We start from the raw sequence: 17,851 nt of genomic DNA, 5'->3' as shown, positions 1-17,851 counted from the left end.
CCCTCCTCCACACCCAGCTGTGTACCCAGTGATGCTCAGGACTTATTCCCGGTTTTGCATTCAGGGATGACTCCTAGCAGAGCTCCCTGGGGACAATGTGTGTACCAGGGATTGAACCTGGGTTGACCAGGTCCGAGGCAAGTGCCTTACCTGTTGTACTATCTCCCCTTCTTTTTTCTTACCATAGATTATACTGCTTTTTTCCTCAAGCAAGGAAATGGGTTATATTTTATTGTTGTATTTAAAATTTCCCTTTGTGAGCACTGTAACCAGAGCGGCCTGTGAGTCTTGATCATTAGGATTAATTGTGAAGAGAAACTAGTGATATTTATCAGACAGATGGAAGCAGAAGAACAAGAGAGTTGCGAGCAACTGATAATGATCAGGTATATTACTTGGATTTTCAAGTTGTGAGTGAATTTCCTTCATTGTTATTGCAATAGAATTTTGACTCATCTTTCTTTCTGTGTGTTGGCACCCCACCCAAAAATGGGCTAATAAAATATCTTCACTGCTGAAGACTTCTAATTTATTTATTTATTTATTTGCCTTCAGGAAAGCAAATCAGAGATCATTTCATGATATTTTATGCTCACAAAGGTTGATTTGGGTCCTTTATCTACTTTCTGCACACATATTCCATCCCAACTGGTTTCTCAAGCGATCATTTTCTTAGTGATCCCTACTCTATTCCAGCTGCCTTCTCCCCTTTGCTCATGAGTCAGGCTTCAAACCATAATGCCCAAAAGTAGAGAGAGACTATGGGGAATATTGTCTGCCATGGAGGCAGGGGGAGGGTGGGACGGAGGGGGAGATGCCGGGGATATTGGTAGTGGGGAATGTGCACTGGTGGAAGGATGGGTGTTTGATCATTCATGTAACCTGAACATGAAAGCTTATAACTGTCTCACGGTGATTCAATAAAATTTAAAAAAAAATGTTGATTTTGTACAATAAAAGGCCTATCTGAAATGCTTAAGGGCCAGGAAATGACTCAGAGTCTGGAGCATGTGCCTTGGATTTGATCCTTGGTGCCAGACGGTGGCCTGAGCCAGGTAGGGCCTGGCACCACAGCACCAGCGAGCCCCAGCAGCACCCAGTCTGAAGGTTTGCACAACCAGGTCAAGAATCTGGGGACTCCCCCACCCCTAATATTAAAAATAAATTGATTTTTTAAAAAAAATAAAATGTGTTGCTGGGGCTGGAGAGATAGCACAGTGGGTAGGGCATTTGCCTTGCATGCGGTCAACCCGGGTTCAATTCCCAGCATTCCATATGGTTCCCTGAGCACCGCCAGGAGTAACTCCTGAGTGCAGAGCCAGAAGTAACCCCTGTTATCACCGGGTTAACAAAAAGCAAAAAAAAAAAGTGTTGCTTTTCCCATGAAAGTCCTTTTGTGGGAAACTGTTGCTGCTTAACTGGCTGGAGCTGCCCTTGCTGGGGATGTACCAATATACTAAAGTTTTCTTATTTAGTCCCCATGAATTGAATGTCAACATGTGCCTTTTACTAAATACAAAGCTTGTAAATAACCAATTTTTTAAAAAAGAAAATTATAATTCACAGTTCCTATAATACCACTATTCTGTTTTCCTTTAGAAAAGGAAATTGAAGTTTAAACTTATTTTTAGGGGTGGGAGTGATAGTACAGGGGGAGGGCATTACCTTGCACAAGGCTGACTAGGGTTCGATCCCTGGCATCCCAAATAGTCCCCTGAGCATTGTCAGGAGTAACCCCTGAGCACAGAGTCAGGAATAAGCCCTGAGCACTGCTGGGTGTGTTCTGTCCCCTCAATAAAAATCAAACTTGTTTTAATCTCTTTGGTACCGCCCAAAATGAGTGAACCAGTAATAGTTGTGGCAGTTGGGGTGTTACTTTGTGCCTTACGTGTCCCAAAGTTTTATTTTGCTTGCCCTGAGCCAGTGTACTGACATGGCTGTCTGTGGCACCTGCAGAAGTGCTGTTCATGTGTTGCATCTCCCTCCTACCGCAAAAGATGCCAGGTACTAACAGCAAACAGTAGACACTGCTTTAGTACTAACGGCAAACAGTAGGCGCTGCTTTGAAAATACCGAGTTTCAGCACACAATGTTGTAAGCATTTTTCTGGTTTCTTCATGCTCCGTGACTCTCTAGAAAGAACTGATGAAAGACGCGTTGAAAGAATTTGGGTAGTTTCTCACCTGCTCATGTTGCTGTGCTCGGGATAGGTGGAGAGCTCTGTGGCAGGCTTCTCGGCTGGCGCTGTGGCTGGCATTCATCCCTGCTTTTCCTCCTAACCCCTTTAGAGCAAAGAGAGTGATTGTAGTCTCTTAGCTTTGTAATCAACCCCAAGTGATGAAGGTCCCGATAAAGAGTGTTTCAGACTAAAGGTATCAACTCCCAAACGATTTTAAATTAGCTCAGGGCTACACATGAAGGGGTATTCTAACCCTAGCCTTCAAATTAAGTACAGATGGATTTCTACACCACCACCACCACCACCAACAACAACAACAATAACAAAATACCAAGCAAGTGTGCCATTAGAAAAAAACTTTACATATTTGTGTCAGTCTTGGGTTTCCTCTGGTTTGAGTTTTCTTGCCACTTCAATAATCAGATGGATCTGAAGCATGGCGTAGAATTTCAGGGGAGAATCTGCATGACAGACTCACAATGAGACTATTCACAGGACTCTTTTATTAGCTTAAATAGTATCTGCATCATTCTGGTCTCTGGCTTTACTACAAGGCTCCAGTTAAACTTAACCCACCTTGTAGACTTAACTGATCCAGGAATTACTCAATACAGCCAAGCCTGCAACTGTAGCTCTTTTACCTCACTGATAAGGGGATGTAACACAATGGACTTTACAGTTCTTCAATGACACCATTTCTCCCCCACACAGCCACTCCCCACCCCCGTCTTTGAGATGTGATGCTTATATGACCTTTTGTTTTTCATAAGATTTCACATGACTTGATTATATTTTTTAAAGTTATGAAGAAACAACACTGATTCCCTATGCTTTGAGAAAAAGGAAAATCTTGTAGATGACACGGAAGGGGAATTCGTGTTATGTTTATACAACAGATTGCAGTGTCAGAAATTATAATCATTTGATAATTTTAAATTAATTTGTACGATATTTCCTTCAACACTGTGCTTCCACTCTGCCCACACACTTTTGGTTATCTGCTGGTGTCTATACAGTCTTTGCCACTTTGGGGCTAATAGACGGAACAGAGCAGTCTCGGTTTGTATCTGAGCAGTTGCTGTGGGAAGGAAAAGGAAGGAGCCTGTACTTAGGGTGAGAAGACCCGGGAATGTGCTTGGTATGACCCACACTTTGATTATGCTTCAGAACAGTGGGCCTTAAACTTCAGGAGGGGCGAGTGTCATCAGAATGCGTGATGATTAGACAGATACCTGGCACTTGAAGAATTTTGAACTGAGCAAGACTGTAGGTTTGGGTTGAGGGCCTGGGAATTTGCTCTTTTAACAAGCAATCTTGATGCTAATGGTTCCTGGGCTGTCGAGAGTGTCATGTTGTGGGTCCACCAGGGAATGCTGGGAGTTTAACGTTACCTGCTGCCCCTAAATCTTCCAGGACTCCCAAACAGGAGTGACTTGTTGCAGATTTGATGGCGGAAGCGGAAGGACTCCCCTTGCATTTCTAGCACTGGGGTACCTCAGTCTCCATCTGTTCCATGTTTCTCTCTAGCAGTGTAGTGTCCAGTGTGTCTTCCCTAGTGCCTTATCCATGGGCCAGCTGAGGTGTCTGAGAGTGTCACCTCACTCCCTGTTTCTGTGGATATATTTGCAATTTTGGGCAGTGTTTCAGCAGATCCACTTTCCAATCCCCCTCTCTCACCCCTATGAAATTATTTTATTTTGCTTTCTTTTTTTGTCGGTTGGGAGCTGAACCACACCTGGCTGCACTCGAGATCACCCCTGGTGGTGCTCTGGGGGACCGTATGGGGTATTGGGGATCAAACTTGGGTCAGCCATGTGCAAGGCAAATACCCTAGTCATTTATACTGTTGCTTTGGCCCTTAATTAAATTTTTAAATGATTTAGAAATACCAGTCCTTTTTTTGTTTGTTTGGTTTTGGGGCCATACCCTGAGGTGCTCAGGGCTTAATCTTGGTTCTTTGTTTAGCGATTATTCCTGACTAGTTTTGGGAGACCACACATAGTGCTGGGGACTGAGCCCAGACTGGACGCATACAAGACAAGAGCCCTTTCAATTGTACTATCCCTTCAGCCCCAAAACATGAATCTTTTTCAAAGGGATTTACAATTAGAAATGAACCTTCAAGAACTATCTTAGGAATTATGGTGGTAACTTACTTGTTCTTTTCACATGAGTTTTCCTTGAAGTTGATGTGGTCAGAGGAAGGCGTGGAAGTGGTGCCACAGCTGAAGGTGTTTTAGTACTGTGGCACTTGACCTCAAGTGTCCCAATCATAGAGTCCACCCTGCTGTAAGGCAGGAAGGTGGGCTTTGTGAGTTTGCTGGCATAAAACTAGAAAATACAGCTCCTGTATATGCACCGCCTGGTTACCTAGGTATCACATATTTGGGGTAACCTTTTGTTTAACATGTATTATAATCAGTCCGTTTTCAAAATAAATTGGGCTTGAGTGCAGAAGTCACAAGTATTAATTTGTGTGTGTTTGTGTGTGTGTCCTTCTCAGGAATGTGTTCCTGAAAATCTGGAGCTGAAGAAGAAGATCTTTGCGCAGTTGGATCGGATTGTAGATGACAGAGTCGTCATAAGCAGCTCCAGCTCCTGTCTCCTACCCTCCAAGTTATTTTCTGACTTGGTGCATGTGAAGCAATGTCTTGTGGCTCACCCTGTGAGTATGTGGAACCTGGGAAATGGGTTGTTTCTGATTCTTCTTTCATAAGCAGTGCCCGTCAGCACATCCAGTTCATGTCAGCTGTACCTTGACTAATCTAGGATGCTTTGTGGAGTTAAGCTCAACAATGTGAACTGCCCAATTCAGTGCTTTTTAGTTCACTCAGAGAGCTGTACATCGAGAATTGGGTGGGATGGGGAGGGGGAACCCCCATATTCAGGGATATTTGGACATCACTCCCAGTGGTACGCAGGAGACCATGTGGTACCAGGATGGAATCTTTGGACTCAGCCCTTTGAGCTGGCTCTCCACTGGTCAGTAGCAGCATTTTAAAAAAATAATTTTATCCAGAAGTTCTTGGATTGTAGCTGCACACAACAGGATCACATGAGCACTTCTTTCAATTTTAAACAGACTAGAAAACAGTTTCCTTGGGGAAGAAGTGCTTCCTTCTTGTGCTGTGAAATATAGGGAATACAGTTCACAGTGGGGTCTGTTTGGTTGAGTGAGACCTCTAGACCCCACATGAGGCCCAGTTCACATTCTCATTGTGTGTTTGCTCGCCAGTCCACTCTGAGTCCTTTGCCTACTCTCCAAGGGCATGGATGGAAAGAGCTAGTCTCCTGAACCAGACAGGTAGTCTCTAAGAATCCTACAACTGTTTGTAAGCCCCGCGTGGGTCCCCTGAAGCCATCAGGTCACAGCACACACTTGGAACGGCCCACATGCTGCATCCCTCCTTCTGTGCTGTCATCAAGGTGCTTCTTTGCCGAACAGGAAAGAGGCTAAAGGGAACCATAGCTTTCCCGCCTTTGAAAGACTTAGATGCACACATTATCAGCAGTTGCAAAAGGAGTGTCTCCTTCCAGGATTTCACACCAGCCATGGTGTGGGGATTGGACATTGGTGAATTCCAGCTCTGGCACTAAAAGGGACATGTGCTGTCTGTGGCAGGGATTCAGAGAGGGTTGCAGAGTGATTTTTAAGAATGAAAGCCTGCGAAGTCCTCAGATTCCTGGAAAAGGAGCATTCACCCACCAGATCTCCAGCTGTCGAGTCCCTCCACTGGGGTGTTTGTACTGTCTCCCTTTCTCTGGGGGCAGGGACTTAAGGACGATGACTGACTACAGCTGAGACTGGGGAGATTCACTGTTAGGATCTGTGGCAGCAATTAATGAAAGCAACACTGCTTATTTTCTTGCTTGCTTGCTTTCTCCACCTTTTTAATTTTTATTAAAGTGCTGTGATTTACAAAGTTGATTTTTAGTTGTGTTTTAGATATACAATATTGCAGCACCATTCCACCATCAGTGTCAACTTCCCTCCACCAGTGTTCCCTGAATGTTCCCAGGTTACTGCTTATATTCTCTCCAGCCTGCCCTGTAGACAAGCACCTTCCTAAGTTTGGTTTTTAAAGTTTGGGTCTTTTGATTTTAGTGTTGTTGACTCTGGTGTGAATTTTGACTCTCTCATTCCTTAACAACACCTTTGTCCCTGGCTCCTCTGTCCTGGCCCCTGTTGCTTCTCATCTGTCCCTTCTCCCACTCCCTCCACTCTTTCTGTCCTTCTGCTCCCTATACTCTGGGGCCAAGTTGATCAGAGCAACCCTCCTTTAAAACATTCCTTTATCCCATCCAGTTGTTCTAAATACTACGTATGAGTGATATCATCCCGAAGCAGCACTGCTTTCTGCTGGTATTTTCAGCCGCATTGCACCAATGCTTCTCCCTTTATTTTTCACTTGAGGATGTGCTGGACTGAGGACACCAATGTGGCACCTCTTCAGCTCTCCTGTCTTTGAGGGCTTTCCTGTGTGCATGACAGAGGGACGAATGTCCTGAGTGGCACCAGTTCCTCAATCCTCAGCTCTAGCCGGGCTTACAGGTCACCTTGGAGCTAAGCCTGGACTGACCTTTGCGAGGTGCCTGGGCTGCGTTCTTCCTAACCCTGAAGTCCTTCACCTCCTTGTCACTGGGCATCTGTGGCTCTGCCTGCACCCTGTGCGTCCCTCCGTCCCTCCATGCAGCTGCTCCACATCTGTCCTTGCAGGCCTGCTGTAGTTTTCCCCTGTGCCCCCAAGTTCAGGAAGGCGCTAGGTCCCTCTCCACGATGTGACCCTGAGGGTGCTATGTTGTTGTCTATGTCCTTCCGTGATCTGAAGGTAATTATACAGTCCCTGAGCACTGCACCCATGGCACTCTGGGGGCAGTTAGCCCTGAGCCCCTCGGGAAGTCGTGCTGGGGCTTACTCTCAGTTTATGGGGGAGCCAAGGGGAGGTGTCAGGTGTATGTTAAAACCTGGGCCAAGGGTGAGAGTGACAGCACAGTAGGTAGGGCACCTGCCTTGCCTGTACCTGACCTGGGTTCAATCCCCAGCACCTCATGTGTTTCACTGAGCCCCTTCAGGAATGATCCCTGAGCACAGAGCCAGTAGAAGCTCTGAGCACAACTGGGTATGGCCCCAAAGCCAAACTAAGAACTAAAAAATAAACAACTAAATGCTGGGCTGTGAGCAGAGGCAGGTGCTGTGAGTCTGGGGTAGTTCCCCTGGAGTGGCACAGAGGGGGCAGGAATGTGGCACTTAGACTCACAGGAGCCTGTGTGGGGGGAGGGGGGAGAGCTGAGGAAGATGGAGCCAGGAGGCCTGACAAATGGTTTGTAGAAATACTTCCTCTCAGTCTCAGCTGTGGTTTTGTGATTCCTGCCTGAGACATTGCAAGACCCCTCTACCCCCAGCCTAACCTTGGAGACACCCCCAGCCTCAACCCAACGTCTCTGCTTTATTTTTAAAAAGTGATCATTGTTATTTGCATCAACCTTGTTGATGATGGTTCTGTACTTACATCATCCCAACATCTCTGCTTTAGAGTAAGATAAACTTAACCTGAGACTGACTGTCTCCTGGTTCTGTCATTCTAACATTTATAAGTCGGGGGCTAAACATTCTTCCAAGAATACAGTGATTCTCGACAGGTGAAAAGTGATTCACTTGATGCATATTATTGTTGTTCACTTAGTTTTTTATTTAAGAATTACTTATTAATTTATTTTCTAATGCACACTGTAGTTGGGGTCCTCCATGTGTTACAAATCGCCATTATTCACTCCTTGATTTCAAGGTAACACTAGGATTTTTTTTCTATTCAGATTGATAACAGTTCTTTTTAAAATTTTTTTTTTATTTAGATACCATGATTTCCAAAGTTGTTCACAATACAATATGGTTTCAGGTATGCAGTGTTCCCACCTCCAGTCCCAGTGCCCTGTGACCCTGTCTGTCCACCAATGACCTCAGACTCTATTTGAACCCTCCCACCCACCCCAACCTTGACAAACACATTTTTAATTTAATTAGTGTGGTGTGGGCCCCATGCTTGCAGTAATGGTGGATATGTTTCTTAGATATATGCAGATACATTGGTGAATCTGTTGGCCTAGATGTATGCGGATATGTAGCAAAGGTGAAATTCAACCAATCTTCACCCTTATATGGAGGAGAAACTATTTAAAAGCATCATTTGGGGACCAGCTGACCACACGGCATTTGGCCTATTCCTGAGCTCATGAGGCTGCATTCAGCAGCATTTTCCTGGACACTGGATACTTTTCCAGGGGATTCTTCAAGAATGGTTTCTCAGACTCACTCCAACCCACTTCAGCCGAAAGCTGAAATGCTGAGCACAGCAAACACTGATACCCACTGTGTAATGCAGCAGACCCATCAGTCCCAGACCCTCACACACTGATGCTGTGTGGTTCCGGGTAAGGCCCATGGGGCAGTGGGCAGCTGAGAACCGCAGGAGACCAGGAAATGCCAAGTGTGGGAAGATGCTGAGCGGAGTCAGCACCTGCAGGCAGAGCACAGTGCAACGGGGTCTGCGGATCAGGGCAGGGGACTGCAGAGAAGTCCCAGTGTGCGGGTGCAGAGCTACAGCTGAGGGCTCAGAAGATGTGACTGTGCCTCCTGCCATCAGCTTCAGATGTTAGCAGGCCTTTTCTCTAGATGAATGACATATAAATGAGTTATCTCTCACATGTGTACTCACTGGGGTCTGACTCCAAAGGGCCCTTCCCGAGGGGGTCTGCAAAGCCACCTTCACCCAGCTGACATGGTGATGTCCTTCTGTCCATTGCCAGGTTAATCCGCCCTATTGGGTGCCGTTGGTTGAGCTGGTCCCTCACCCAGAGACTGCCCCTGAGACGGTGGACAGGACCTATGCCCTGATGCAGAAGATCGGCCAGTCCCCAGTGCGAGTCTTGAAGGAAGTAGATGGCTTTGCCCTGAATCGCCTGCAGTACTCAGTCATTGCCGAAGCCTGGAGACTTGTGGAGGTGAGTGCTACTCCCCACCTCTGTGGCTCCCGGGATACCAGGCCTGTGGGAGATCAGGTCACACAGTGCTCCTGACTCCACTCCAGGAGACAGCTCACACTTTCTCTCAGGTGGAGTCAAGAGGCAAAAGGAATCAGACACAGAAGTGGCAACTGTCACATAGCAATTCACTACATCCTCCAGAGATTCTTCCGGAACAACTGTGGTACTGGTGCTAGATTGCTCAGTGGCTTACCCCTCTGTGCCAGTACCACACACTGGTTTTGTCTGCTCTGTCCCATTTTCCCAGTCTCAGATCTCCTCCCACCTGTGCTATAAAATTTTAGGGAAAAGGTATTTTGAGTAAATTTGTATCTTGAACATAACTCAAGAGCTTGAGGAATAAGCAGTGAGTAACCTTAAACTTGGCTTATAGAAACTTATCTTATATATAAGTAAGAAATTATGGAGCCGGAGAGTCAGTACGGTGGGTAGGACACTTGCCTTGCACATGGGCAACCCAGGTTCAACCCTGGCACCCCAATGTTCCCTCAGCACTACAGAAGCAATCCCTGAGCACAGAGCCAGGAGTAGCCCTGAACACTGCTGGGTGAGGTCCCCAAAACAAACCAAAAAAAAAAAAACCACAAAAAAACCCCAAAAAATTTTAAAAAAGAAAGAAATTAACATATGTTTAGCTTTATCCTTTCATTGAAAGGGTTTTTGGTTTTTTTTTTTTCAAGTTGTAATATAGGGACAATAATATATTTTGCCAGAGCAATAGTACCATGGGTAGGGCATTTGCCTTATATGCTGCCTACCTGGGTCAATCCTCAGCATCTCCTGTGGTCTCATAAGAACCACCACGATTTCTGAGTGCAGAGTCAGGAATCACCCCTGAGCATCACTAGATGGAGCTCAAACCCCCCCCTCCCCCGCCTCCCATCCCCCCAAAGTGTAATGTATTAGCTTTAAATATGCATCGCTGCAAGTCAATGTGTGTCTATCGTATTTTTTTTTAACTGAATAATTGTGAAATACACAGCCCATCCTTTCACTAGTGTCCACAGTTTCCCTCCCACCCCCATCCCCAGTCTGCCTCTATGGCAGGTACTTCTTTCTCTCCTTCTTGCTCGCTTTCCTTCTTTCCTTCTTTCTTTCTTTCTTTCTTTCTTTCTTTCTTTCTTTCTTTCTTTCTTTCCTCCTTTCTTTCTCACACACTCTCTGTCACTCTCTTGCTCTCTCCTTTTGGGCTTGTGATTTGCAATACAGGTATTGAAAGGTTATCATGTATGTCCCTTTACCTCCCTTCAGCATTCACTTCTTATCCGGAATGATCATTTTCAACTATCTTTGTCATAGTGGTCGATTCTCTATGTTAACACTGTACCCCACCAGCACTGTGGTAAGCTTTCAACCATGGCCCTTGTTTCTACTTCCTTGAGTATTTGTCTGATACTAACATGTGTCTATTCTATGTTAAATTCATCATGGAAAGGCCTACTTCTATCCTTCACCAGACAATAATCCCCTTTGTTCCAATTTACTCACCTCCTTTGAGGTGAAGATATCTGACAACATAGATATCTGACAAGGAATCTGCTGCGAAGAAGCTTTTTACTTTGATATAATCCTATTTGTTTATTTTGCTTTTGTTTTAGTTGCTCCATTGGAGTTGAGTTTTCAAATGTGTTAGTAACCACTAATTGGTTTTAAAGGTCAAAAATTTATTTTTTATTTAGTTTATCTTTTTTTTCCCACATGAGTAAAGCCTTCCAGTCCCCTTGGATTTTTTTTTTCACAAATATCTCTTCATTCGTCCTTGTGGTTGTAAATGGCAGAATTTCTTCCTTCGTTATTAATAGCTGAATAGTAGAAGTATTTCATTGTTTGTGAATTACCCTATCATCAGTCATTCATAAATCAAAGCATAGTAATTGACTCTTATAAATAATGCTGCAGTAAATATGAAGGCCCCCCCACCCTCGGAGAGCCCGGCAAGCTACCGAGAGTATCTCGCCCTCACGGCAGAGCCTGGCAAGCTCCCCGTGACGTATTCGATATGCCAAACACAGTAACAACAAAGTCTCCAATGGAGACGTTACTGGGCCCGCTCGAGCAAATTGATGAACAATGGGAGGGCCTAAATATGAGGGTGTGTCACCTCTTTGATTTAGTGTTTGTGTATTTTTGAGGATAAATACCTAGAAGTGGTCTGGCAGCATCATATGAAATTCCTGTTTTTAATTTTTTAGAGAAATTCCCTAGCAGCTTTGTATACATTTCCACCTACAGTATACAAAAGATTCTACTCTGCTCCCTCTCCAGTACCAGTTTCTTATCTTTTTGAATTGGAGCCATTCTAGGGTGTGTGATGCTATCTCATTGTTGTATTGATATGCACTTCACTCATAACAATAGACAATGAACACCTGTTCACATGCCCTTTGGCCATCAGTGTATCTTCTTTGGGGAAGTGTCAATTCACATCCTCTGTGTATTTTTAAATTGGACTTTTAAGATTGATTTTAATGTTCTTTGCATATTTTGAATATGAATTCCATGTCAGATCTATGTTGTCAGATATCTTCTCCCCCTGAGTAGGATAGAGTTTCGTTTTCATGCAAGTTTCCTTGCTGCGAAGAAGCTTTTTAGTTTGATATAATCCTATTTGTTTATTTTGCTTTTGTTTTAGTTGCTCCATTGGAGTTGAGTTTTCAAATGTGTTGCCACGGCTGATGTCCAGGAACCCATCATCTGTGTTTTCTTCTGTCACATGTATTTATGGTTTCCCAGGTCATGCATATTAGTCTTTAATCCATTCTGAATTGATTTCATGTATGATGTTAGTTAATGCCTGTTTTTATTCTCTGACAGATGGCTGTCCAATTTTTCCATCACCATTGAAGATACTTGACTTATTCCATTGTAAGGACTTGAGTCCTTGGTTACCAGTTTTCTGTGCATGTATGCATTTATGTATGGACTCTCAATTCTGTTTCATTGCTTTTTGTGTCTTTTTGCACACTAATCTCCTGTTTTGATGAAATATCTTACACATGACTTTAAAAATGGCCTTGCTAGATATATTTGGGCTAGAGCAATAGCACAGCGGGTAGGGCATTTTCCTTGCATGCAGCCAACATGGCTGACCCGAGTTCGATTCCTCCGCCTCTCTTGGAGAGCCCAACAAGTTAGCGAGAGTATCTCGTCCCCACAGCAAAGCCTGGCAAGCTACCCGTGATATATTCAGTATGCCAAACACAGTAACAAGTCCCACAATGGAAATGTTATTGGGACCGCTAGAGAAAATTGATGAACAACGGGAGGACAGTGACAGAGTGACAGAGTGACAGATACATTTATATCTCCATCTGCTTGGGAACATGGGTGCCTCACAGAGTGGGCATGAAAGCAACCCAGAACTTGGAGTGAAGGATATGGTAGTCTGGGTCCCATCATGATACATTAGGGACTCTGTGGTCCCAACAGTGAAGTGCCGCAGGAGGGATTCTTTGGTTCCCAGCAGTGGAGAGACACAGTAGGGACTCTGTGGTCTCCAGATAAGGATGTGGGACCAGCCAGTGGTGCCTTGTATGGGCTACTCTGGATATCTTCTTATGCATCCCTCTGACAGGAGAATGGAGGTGGCCTGGTCTTCACCTCTGGGCTTACTCCTCAACTTTCTGATACTGCCTCTGAACCATGCGAACCCACTTCTTCCTGCATCTGGTGATGACTGCCCCCCTGTGAGCCTCCATCATCAGAGCCACTGTGGCTGTTTGACTCCCAGTCAACAGTGCAAACACTTCTGCGTCTGTGCTGTTGAAATCCACTTTGTGCTCCAAGAGCTCTCAGACATGGGGCTGGATCTCATAGCTTCCTATGGTGGTTCCTTTCCACTGTTGCCTGTGTCTCAGTCTCAGTCAATGACAGAGTATTTTTAAGAACCACAACGTAAAAAGTACTATTTGGAGATCATTTACCTCCATTCGAGGCCAGAGAGATGATACAGTGAGTATGACACTTACGCTTAAATGGCCAGCCTTAGGTTCAACCATAAGGTCCCCTGAGCACTGCTTGGAGTTACCCATGAACACAGGACCAGGAGGATGCCCTGATTACAGCAAAAGGTGTTCCATGAAAAGCAAAAACATTTTTTAGATAAAAATAAAACTGCTCCCTCCAGGGGCTAGTGCCAGAGTACAGTGGGAGTTATCCCAGAGCACAAAGCCAGGAGTAAGCCCTGAGCACTGCTGAGTGTGACCCCCAAACAGTCTATCTCCACTTGTGTTGAAAGAGAATTCAGTATTGTAGAACATTGTAGGCTTTAGGCGGATTTTCACTTTTTCTGTAAGGTAGCTCAGACTTCAGAGAGACAGAACTCTGGATTCAATCTCACTTTTTTCATTCTGAAAGATCCAACACATTGCTGGGGAAAAATGAAAAATGGGAGATTCTAAATAAGGGCCTTAGGTAGGAGACGGCACGAGGACTTCTTAGGGGATAGCCACAGTGGAGCCAGCTGGGATGGGGGAGGACTCTGGCACCAGCCTCTGCTCCTGCAGCTGGAGGGAAGCTGGACAGTAACCAAGTCTGCTGCTCTGGAAGGTTCTCTTTGAGTTTGCTTTATCCATTCTGCTTTTTGCCATTTGTTGGCAGGGCTTGTGGCAATGAGTATAGTCACAGCACTCCTGGTTTTCGGGGTTGCTTTATTGTCTGAGGAAGTAATACTTCTGTGTGTGGCTACAATGGCTACTGTAAGACATGTGTCTCAGTGTCCCTGTAAGAAACTGGATGCAAAAAATGCCACTGTACATAGTTTCATGGGACAAAATGAAGAGAGGCCACAGAAATAAGATGCTAAGAGAGTACAGATAGCATTGAAGCACTCCTATTTGGCAAAAGTCTAGAGGACAATTAAAAACATAAGAGACACAGGACCCGAGTTCAGACACATGCCTTTCGTGGGGCTGATCTTGGCACCACCTAGTCCCAGAGCATTGCTGTATCCCTGGAGACCCCCTGGGCTGGCCCAGAGCAGCCCCACATTCTCTGGCCCCACATTGAACTGACACCTGCAGCCAAAGGCCACCTGCAGGGGTCCTCAGGCCTCCTGAGCACAACATAGGAGGTCCTGAATTAAATCATTTAATTAAATAAAATGAAAACAAAGGAGCCTGTAGGCAGTGAGCTTGAAAATAAGTGTAGAGCAGAATGTCCTGCCCCTGCGCCAGGCTGTCTTCGCAGGGGGGTGGGTTGAGTTTCCCCTCCCTGTCCCAAGCAGAACTCCAGCAGCTGAAAACCTCCAGAACCCAACAACAGCCATGCCCAAGGCCACTCTCCCTACACACACTTGGACAAGACTCACCCAAGTGGGGACAAGCCTCACCCAAGACGGGATGAACCTCACCCAAGAGAGAATTGGCAGGAAAACCCAGATATGTGGGAACCTGTGACTGAGATCCCCAAGCCTGCTTGGATAGGGACTAGGGCTCCTCCCCGCAGGTCCCCAGTTTTCCAATAGCTTGGCAGTCACACCCACAAATTGTCCCCAGTGCCACGTAATCTCATCAACAGCCAAGACCCAGAGACTATAAACTAAAGCTCCCAGAAGAGAGAACTGCAGAATTTCCTGGACATTATACTCTATCCATAATGAGCAATACAAAACAAATCGTCTAGCATTGCCTTTTCGGCAGGTTTGACTGGTGATGGGACTGGTGTCGAAATATCGAATGTAACCAAAGTAGAGAGAGAATATGGGGGAAATTGTCTGCCACACAGTCAGGGGAAGGGTTGGAATAGGGTAGCAGGGGGGCAATACTGGGGATTTTGGTGGTAGAAAATGTGCACTGGTGACGAGTGTTTGATGATTGTATGACCGAAGCTCAAACATGAAAGCTTTGTAATTGTATCATCTCACTGGTGAATCAATAAAAAGGGGGGAAATAATAATAAAAATAAAATGAAATTAGCATTCTGAATTTAAAAAAGTAAAAAAAGAAAAGAAAAGAAGTGTAGGAACTGCAGGTACTGCTCCCTGGGTTGGACTGGGGCTTGGAGGGAAGGAAATGGGTCACCCTAAGTCCTGCACATTTCTACTTGCTGGGTGCGTTAGCGAAGCTTTGTGTTAGGCAATGAGTTTCTCAAAGCAACCTGTGCTTTTTCTTTTTTTCCCCATTTTTCCCATGGATGTTGAGGGTGGGGTGGAAGGGTGGGGAGGAAGCTCTCAGAGCCCTGGGAGGGAGCAGGCCTGAGTGTGCTCCGAAACGCCCTTAGGCACCCCTTACACTCATCATTCCAGAGCTCGTGGAACTTGCATTTGGATTTTTGCATGTTCTAGTTCATCTCAGAACTGAAAAGGAACTTAAATACCGGGGAAAATGCTGAAGGAAGATACGATCAAGGTTCTTTGTTGGAGTTAATCTTTTTGATTTTATTTCTTCCTGGACTTCCACATTTTGACTTTGTGTTATGTCTCATCACTTACAAATGGCACCATTTTTAAAATGTAGCAGTGGTACAAGATAAATGCATAGGCAATATAAACAAATAAAAGGGAACTGAATTGGGGACATTTTATAAATGTAGAAATAAAAAGAATAAAAAGTAGAAGTGATGTTTTTTGGGGGGCTACATCCAGTGGCATTTAGGGCTTACTCTTGATTGCTGCTCAGGGATCACTCCTGGTGGGACTCGGGGGGCCAAATGGGATGCTGGGGATTGAGCCCAGGTTGACTGCATGCAAAGCAAGCTATAGCACCCACTGTACCACCACTCCAGCTTCCAAAAAGGAAGTTTTTTATAGTGGTAGATCAGAAGATCCATTGCTCTCTGCGTCCCTTCACAAATCCCAGGGCTGTTCGTGGTTTTCTGATTTGTCGCTGTGCAGTGTCAGTGAAACTGGGTCTGGCTGAGCCTTTTGATAGTGGCCTGCACCGTGGCTAGAGGCCCAAGGACTGAGACTGGTGCGGAGACAGGCCTGCGTCCTGCGAGCGAGTCTGTAGAGGGCTGGGAATGCCCCACCACCATTGTCTGTGGGAGCAGCTCTGCTCAAGCCTAATCAGTGTGTTTCCAGCATGAAAGCCCAGTATGGGTATGCGCTGCTGGAGGGGGGCGGGCCCCAGCCGGCTTCTGTTTCTCCTGGCCCTTTCCCCCAAAGCTGCCCTTTGCAGAGTCCAAGCGGCAGAAGGAAGTGTCTCCCTCACTTGCACAACTGGTGGATGCTGCAGTTGCCAGTGATCTGGCCATGTTGAACCAACTCTGTGTATCTGGAATAAATATCGCTTGGTCATGGTGTGTTACTTTTTCAAGACATTTTTGGTCATGATTTGATTATGCGTGTGGACAATGTTTTGCATATAAATTCAGAAGAGATATTGGTCTATAGCTTTTCTTTTTTCTATGTACTGCCTTTCAAAATAGATTTATAACTTTATTGAGTTACAGACATTAAATATTTCAACACCAATCCCACCACCATTATACCTTCCCACCACCATTATTTCCAATTTTCCGAACCATCCCTGAAGCTTGTCCCCATAGCAGGCCCTCAATAATTTATTTTATATTGCTTGTTATCAATAATTTGGTGAAAGAATGATTGAAAAATGTTTTCTTAAAAGAAAGTGAAGATTGTTGTATCTCACCACGGAGCCCTTTCACCTTTGTATAAGAGATTACTAAATATTTTTACAGGTTAAGCCTTCTGGCTTATATTTTGTTAATCGAGATTGGCTGCCTTCTACATTACATCCCATCTAATCTGGTGTGCTACTCCTGGTTTATCAATGGTTTATCAATGAATTTGAGATATCATGCAGCCACAGGAAGTCCAAAACTTTTAATGGGATGATACAGTTGGAATTAAATGTTTTAACTGGGTGGTGGCTTTGGGGCGTGGGCGTGACTGCTGGGACCTCCAGAAGAAAAGGGAGATAGAGGTGAGAGGAGGTAGCCTATCCCTGCCTCGGAGGAAGTATGAAAATTTCAGTCACAAAACCGCATACCTGAGTTTTTCAACAGATTAACTTCTGGATGAGGCTCATTTGAGCAGTGGAGTCTGGCTGGGAGAATGGCAGTGATTGTGGAGTGTGGAGTGCTTGGGCTCTGTTTGGGCAGGCACTGGGCTCACTCACCCCCCTCCAGAGTGCCCTGGACAACTCAACTTTGGACAGGGTCTGGGAGAAATTCTGCTGCTTGTTGATCTTTTTTGAGATTTATTATCTATATACTGTTTTTGTTTCTGATATCCATTTACTAATGTTTAGATGTAAAGATAATGAGGTATAAATTATTTATTTGGGAAGTTTTTATTCCCTCCTTTTTTTGTGTTCTAGAAGAACTTGGTAATTTTTTTTAAATATAGGAGTACTGCTATTTTTCAGCCATTGATTAAGTGATTGAATTGGGCATGATCTCCACTTCACTTATCACTTAATCACTTAATCCCCGTTATTCATCGATTTATTCGAGCGGGTGCCAGTAACGTCTCCATTCATCCCGGTTGCGTGCTAGCGTAGCCCAATGGTATCTGTTCGTTTTAGGAACATGTAGAGCCTCAAACCGATCATTTAGGGTCTTGACGAAGAAGTCTGACCATCTTATAGGTGGGCGTCCACGTGATCTTTTGATGTCTCGTGGAATCCAATCAGTAATGGCTCTAGTCCAGCGGTTGTCTGTAAACCTCAT

General features: G+C 45.0%; 1 protein-coding gene across 1 annotated transcript in view; it reads left to right on the top strand.

Annotated features, from left to right (window-relative positions):
- The window catches only part of CRYL1 (crystallin lambda 1), a 133,695-nt gene that overhangs the window by 84,654 nt on the left and 31,190 nt on the right, over positions 1–17,851 (top strand). The window contains exons 4-5 of the mRNA XM_056132804.1: positions 4,683–4,844; positions 8,984–9,178. Coding sequence (XP_055988779.1) covers positions 4,683–4,844; positions 8,984–9,178 — 357 coding nt within the window. The remainder of the gene's footprint in view (positions 1–4,682; positions 4,845–8,983; positions 9,179–17,851) is intronic.

The sequence above is a fragment of the Sorex fumeus genome, unplaced genomic scaffold (genome assembly GCF_029834395.1).
Source record: "Sorex fumeus unplaced genomic scaffold, SorFum_2.1 ptg000095l, whole genome shotgun sequence".
NCBI classification, from domain to species: Eukaryota; Metazoa; Chordata; class Mammalia; order Eulipotyphla; family Soricidae; genus Sorex; species Sorex fumeus.
Note: the sequence above shows the minus strand (reverse complement) of the source record. Positions and strands in the feature narration are given on the sequence as shown.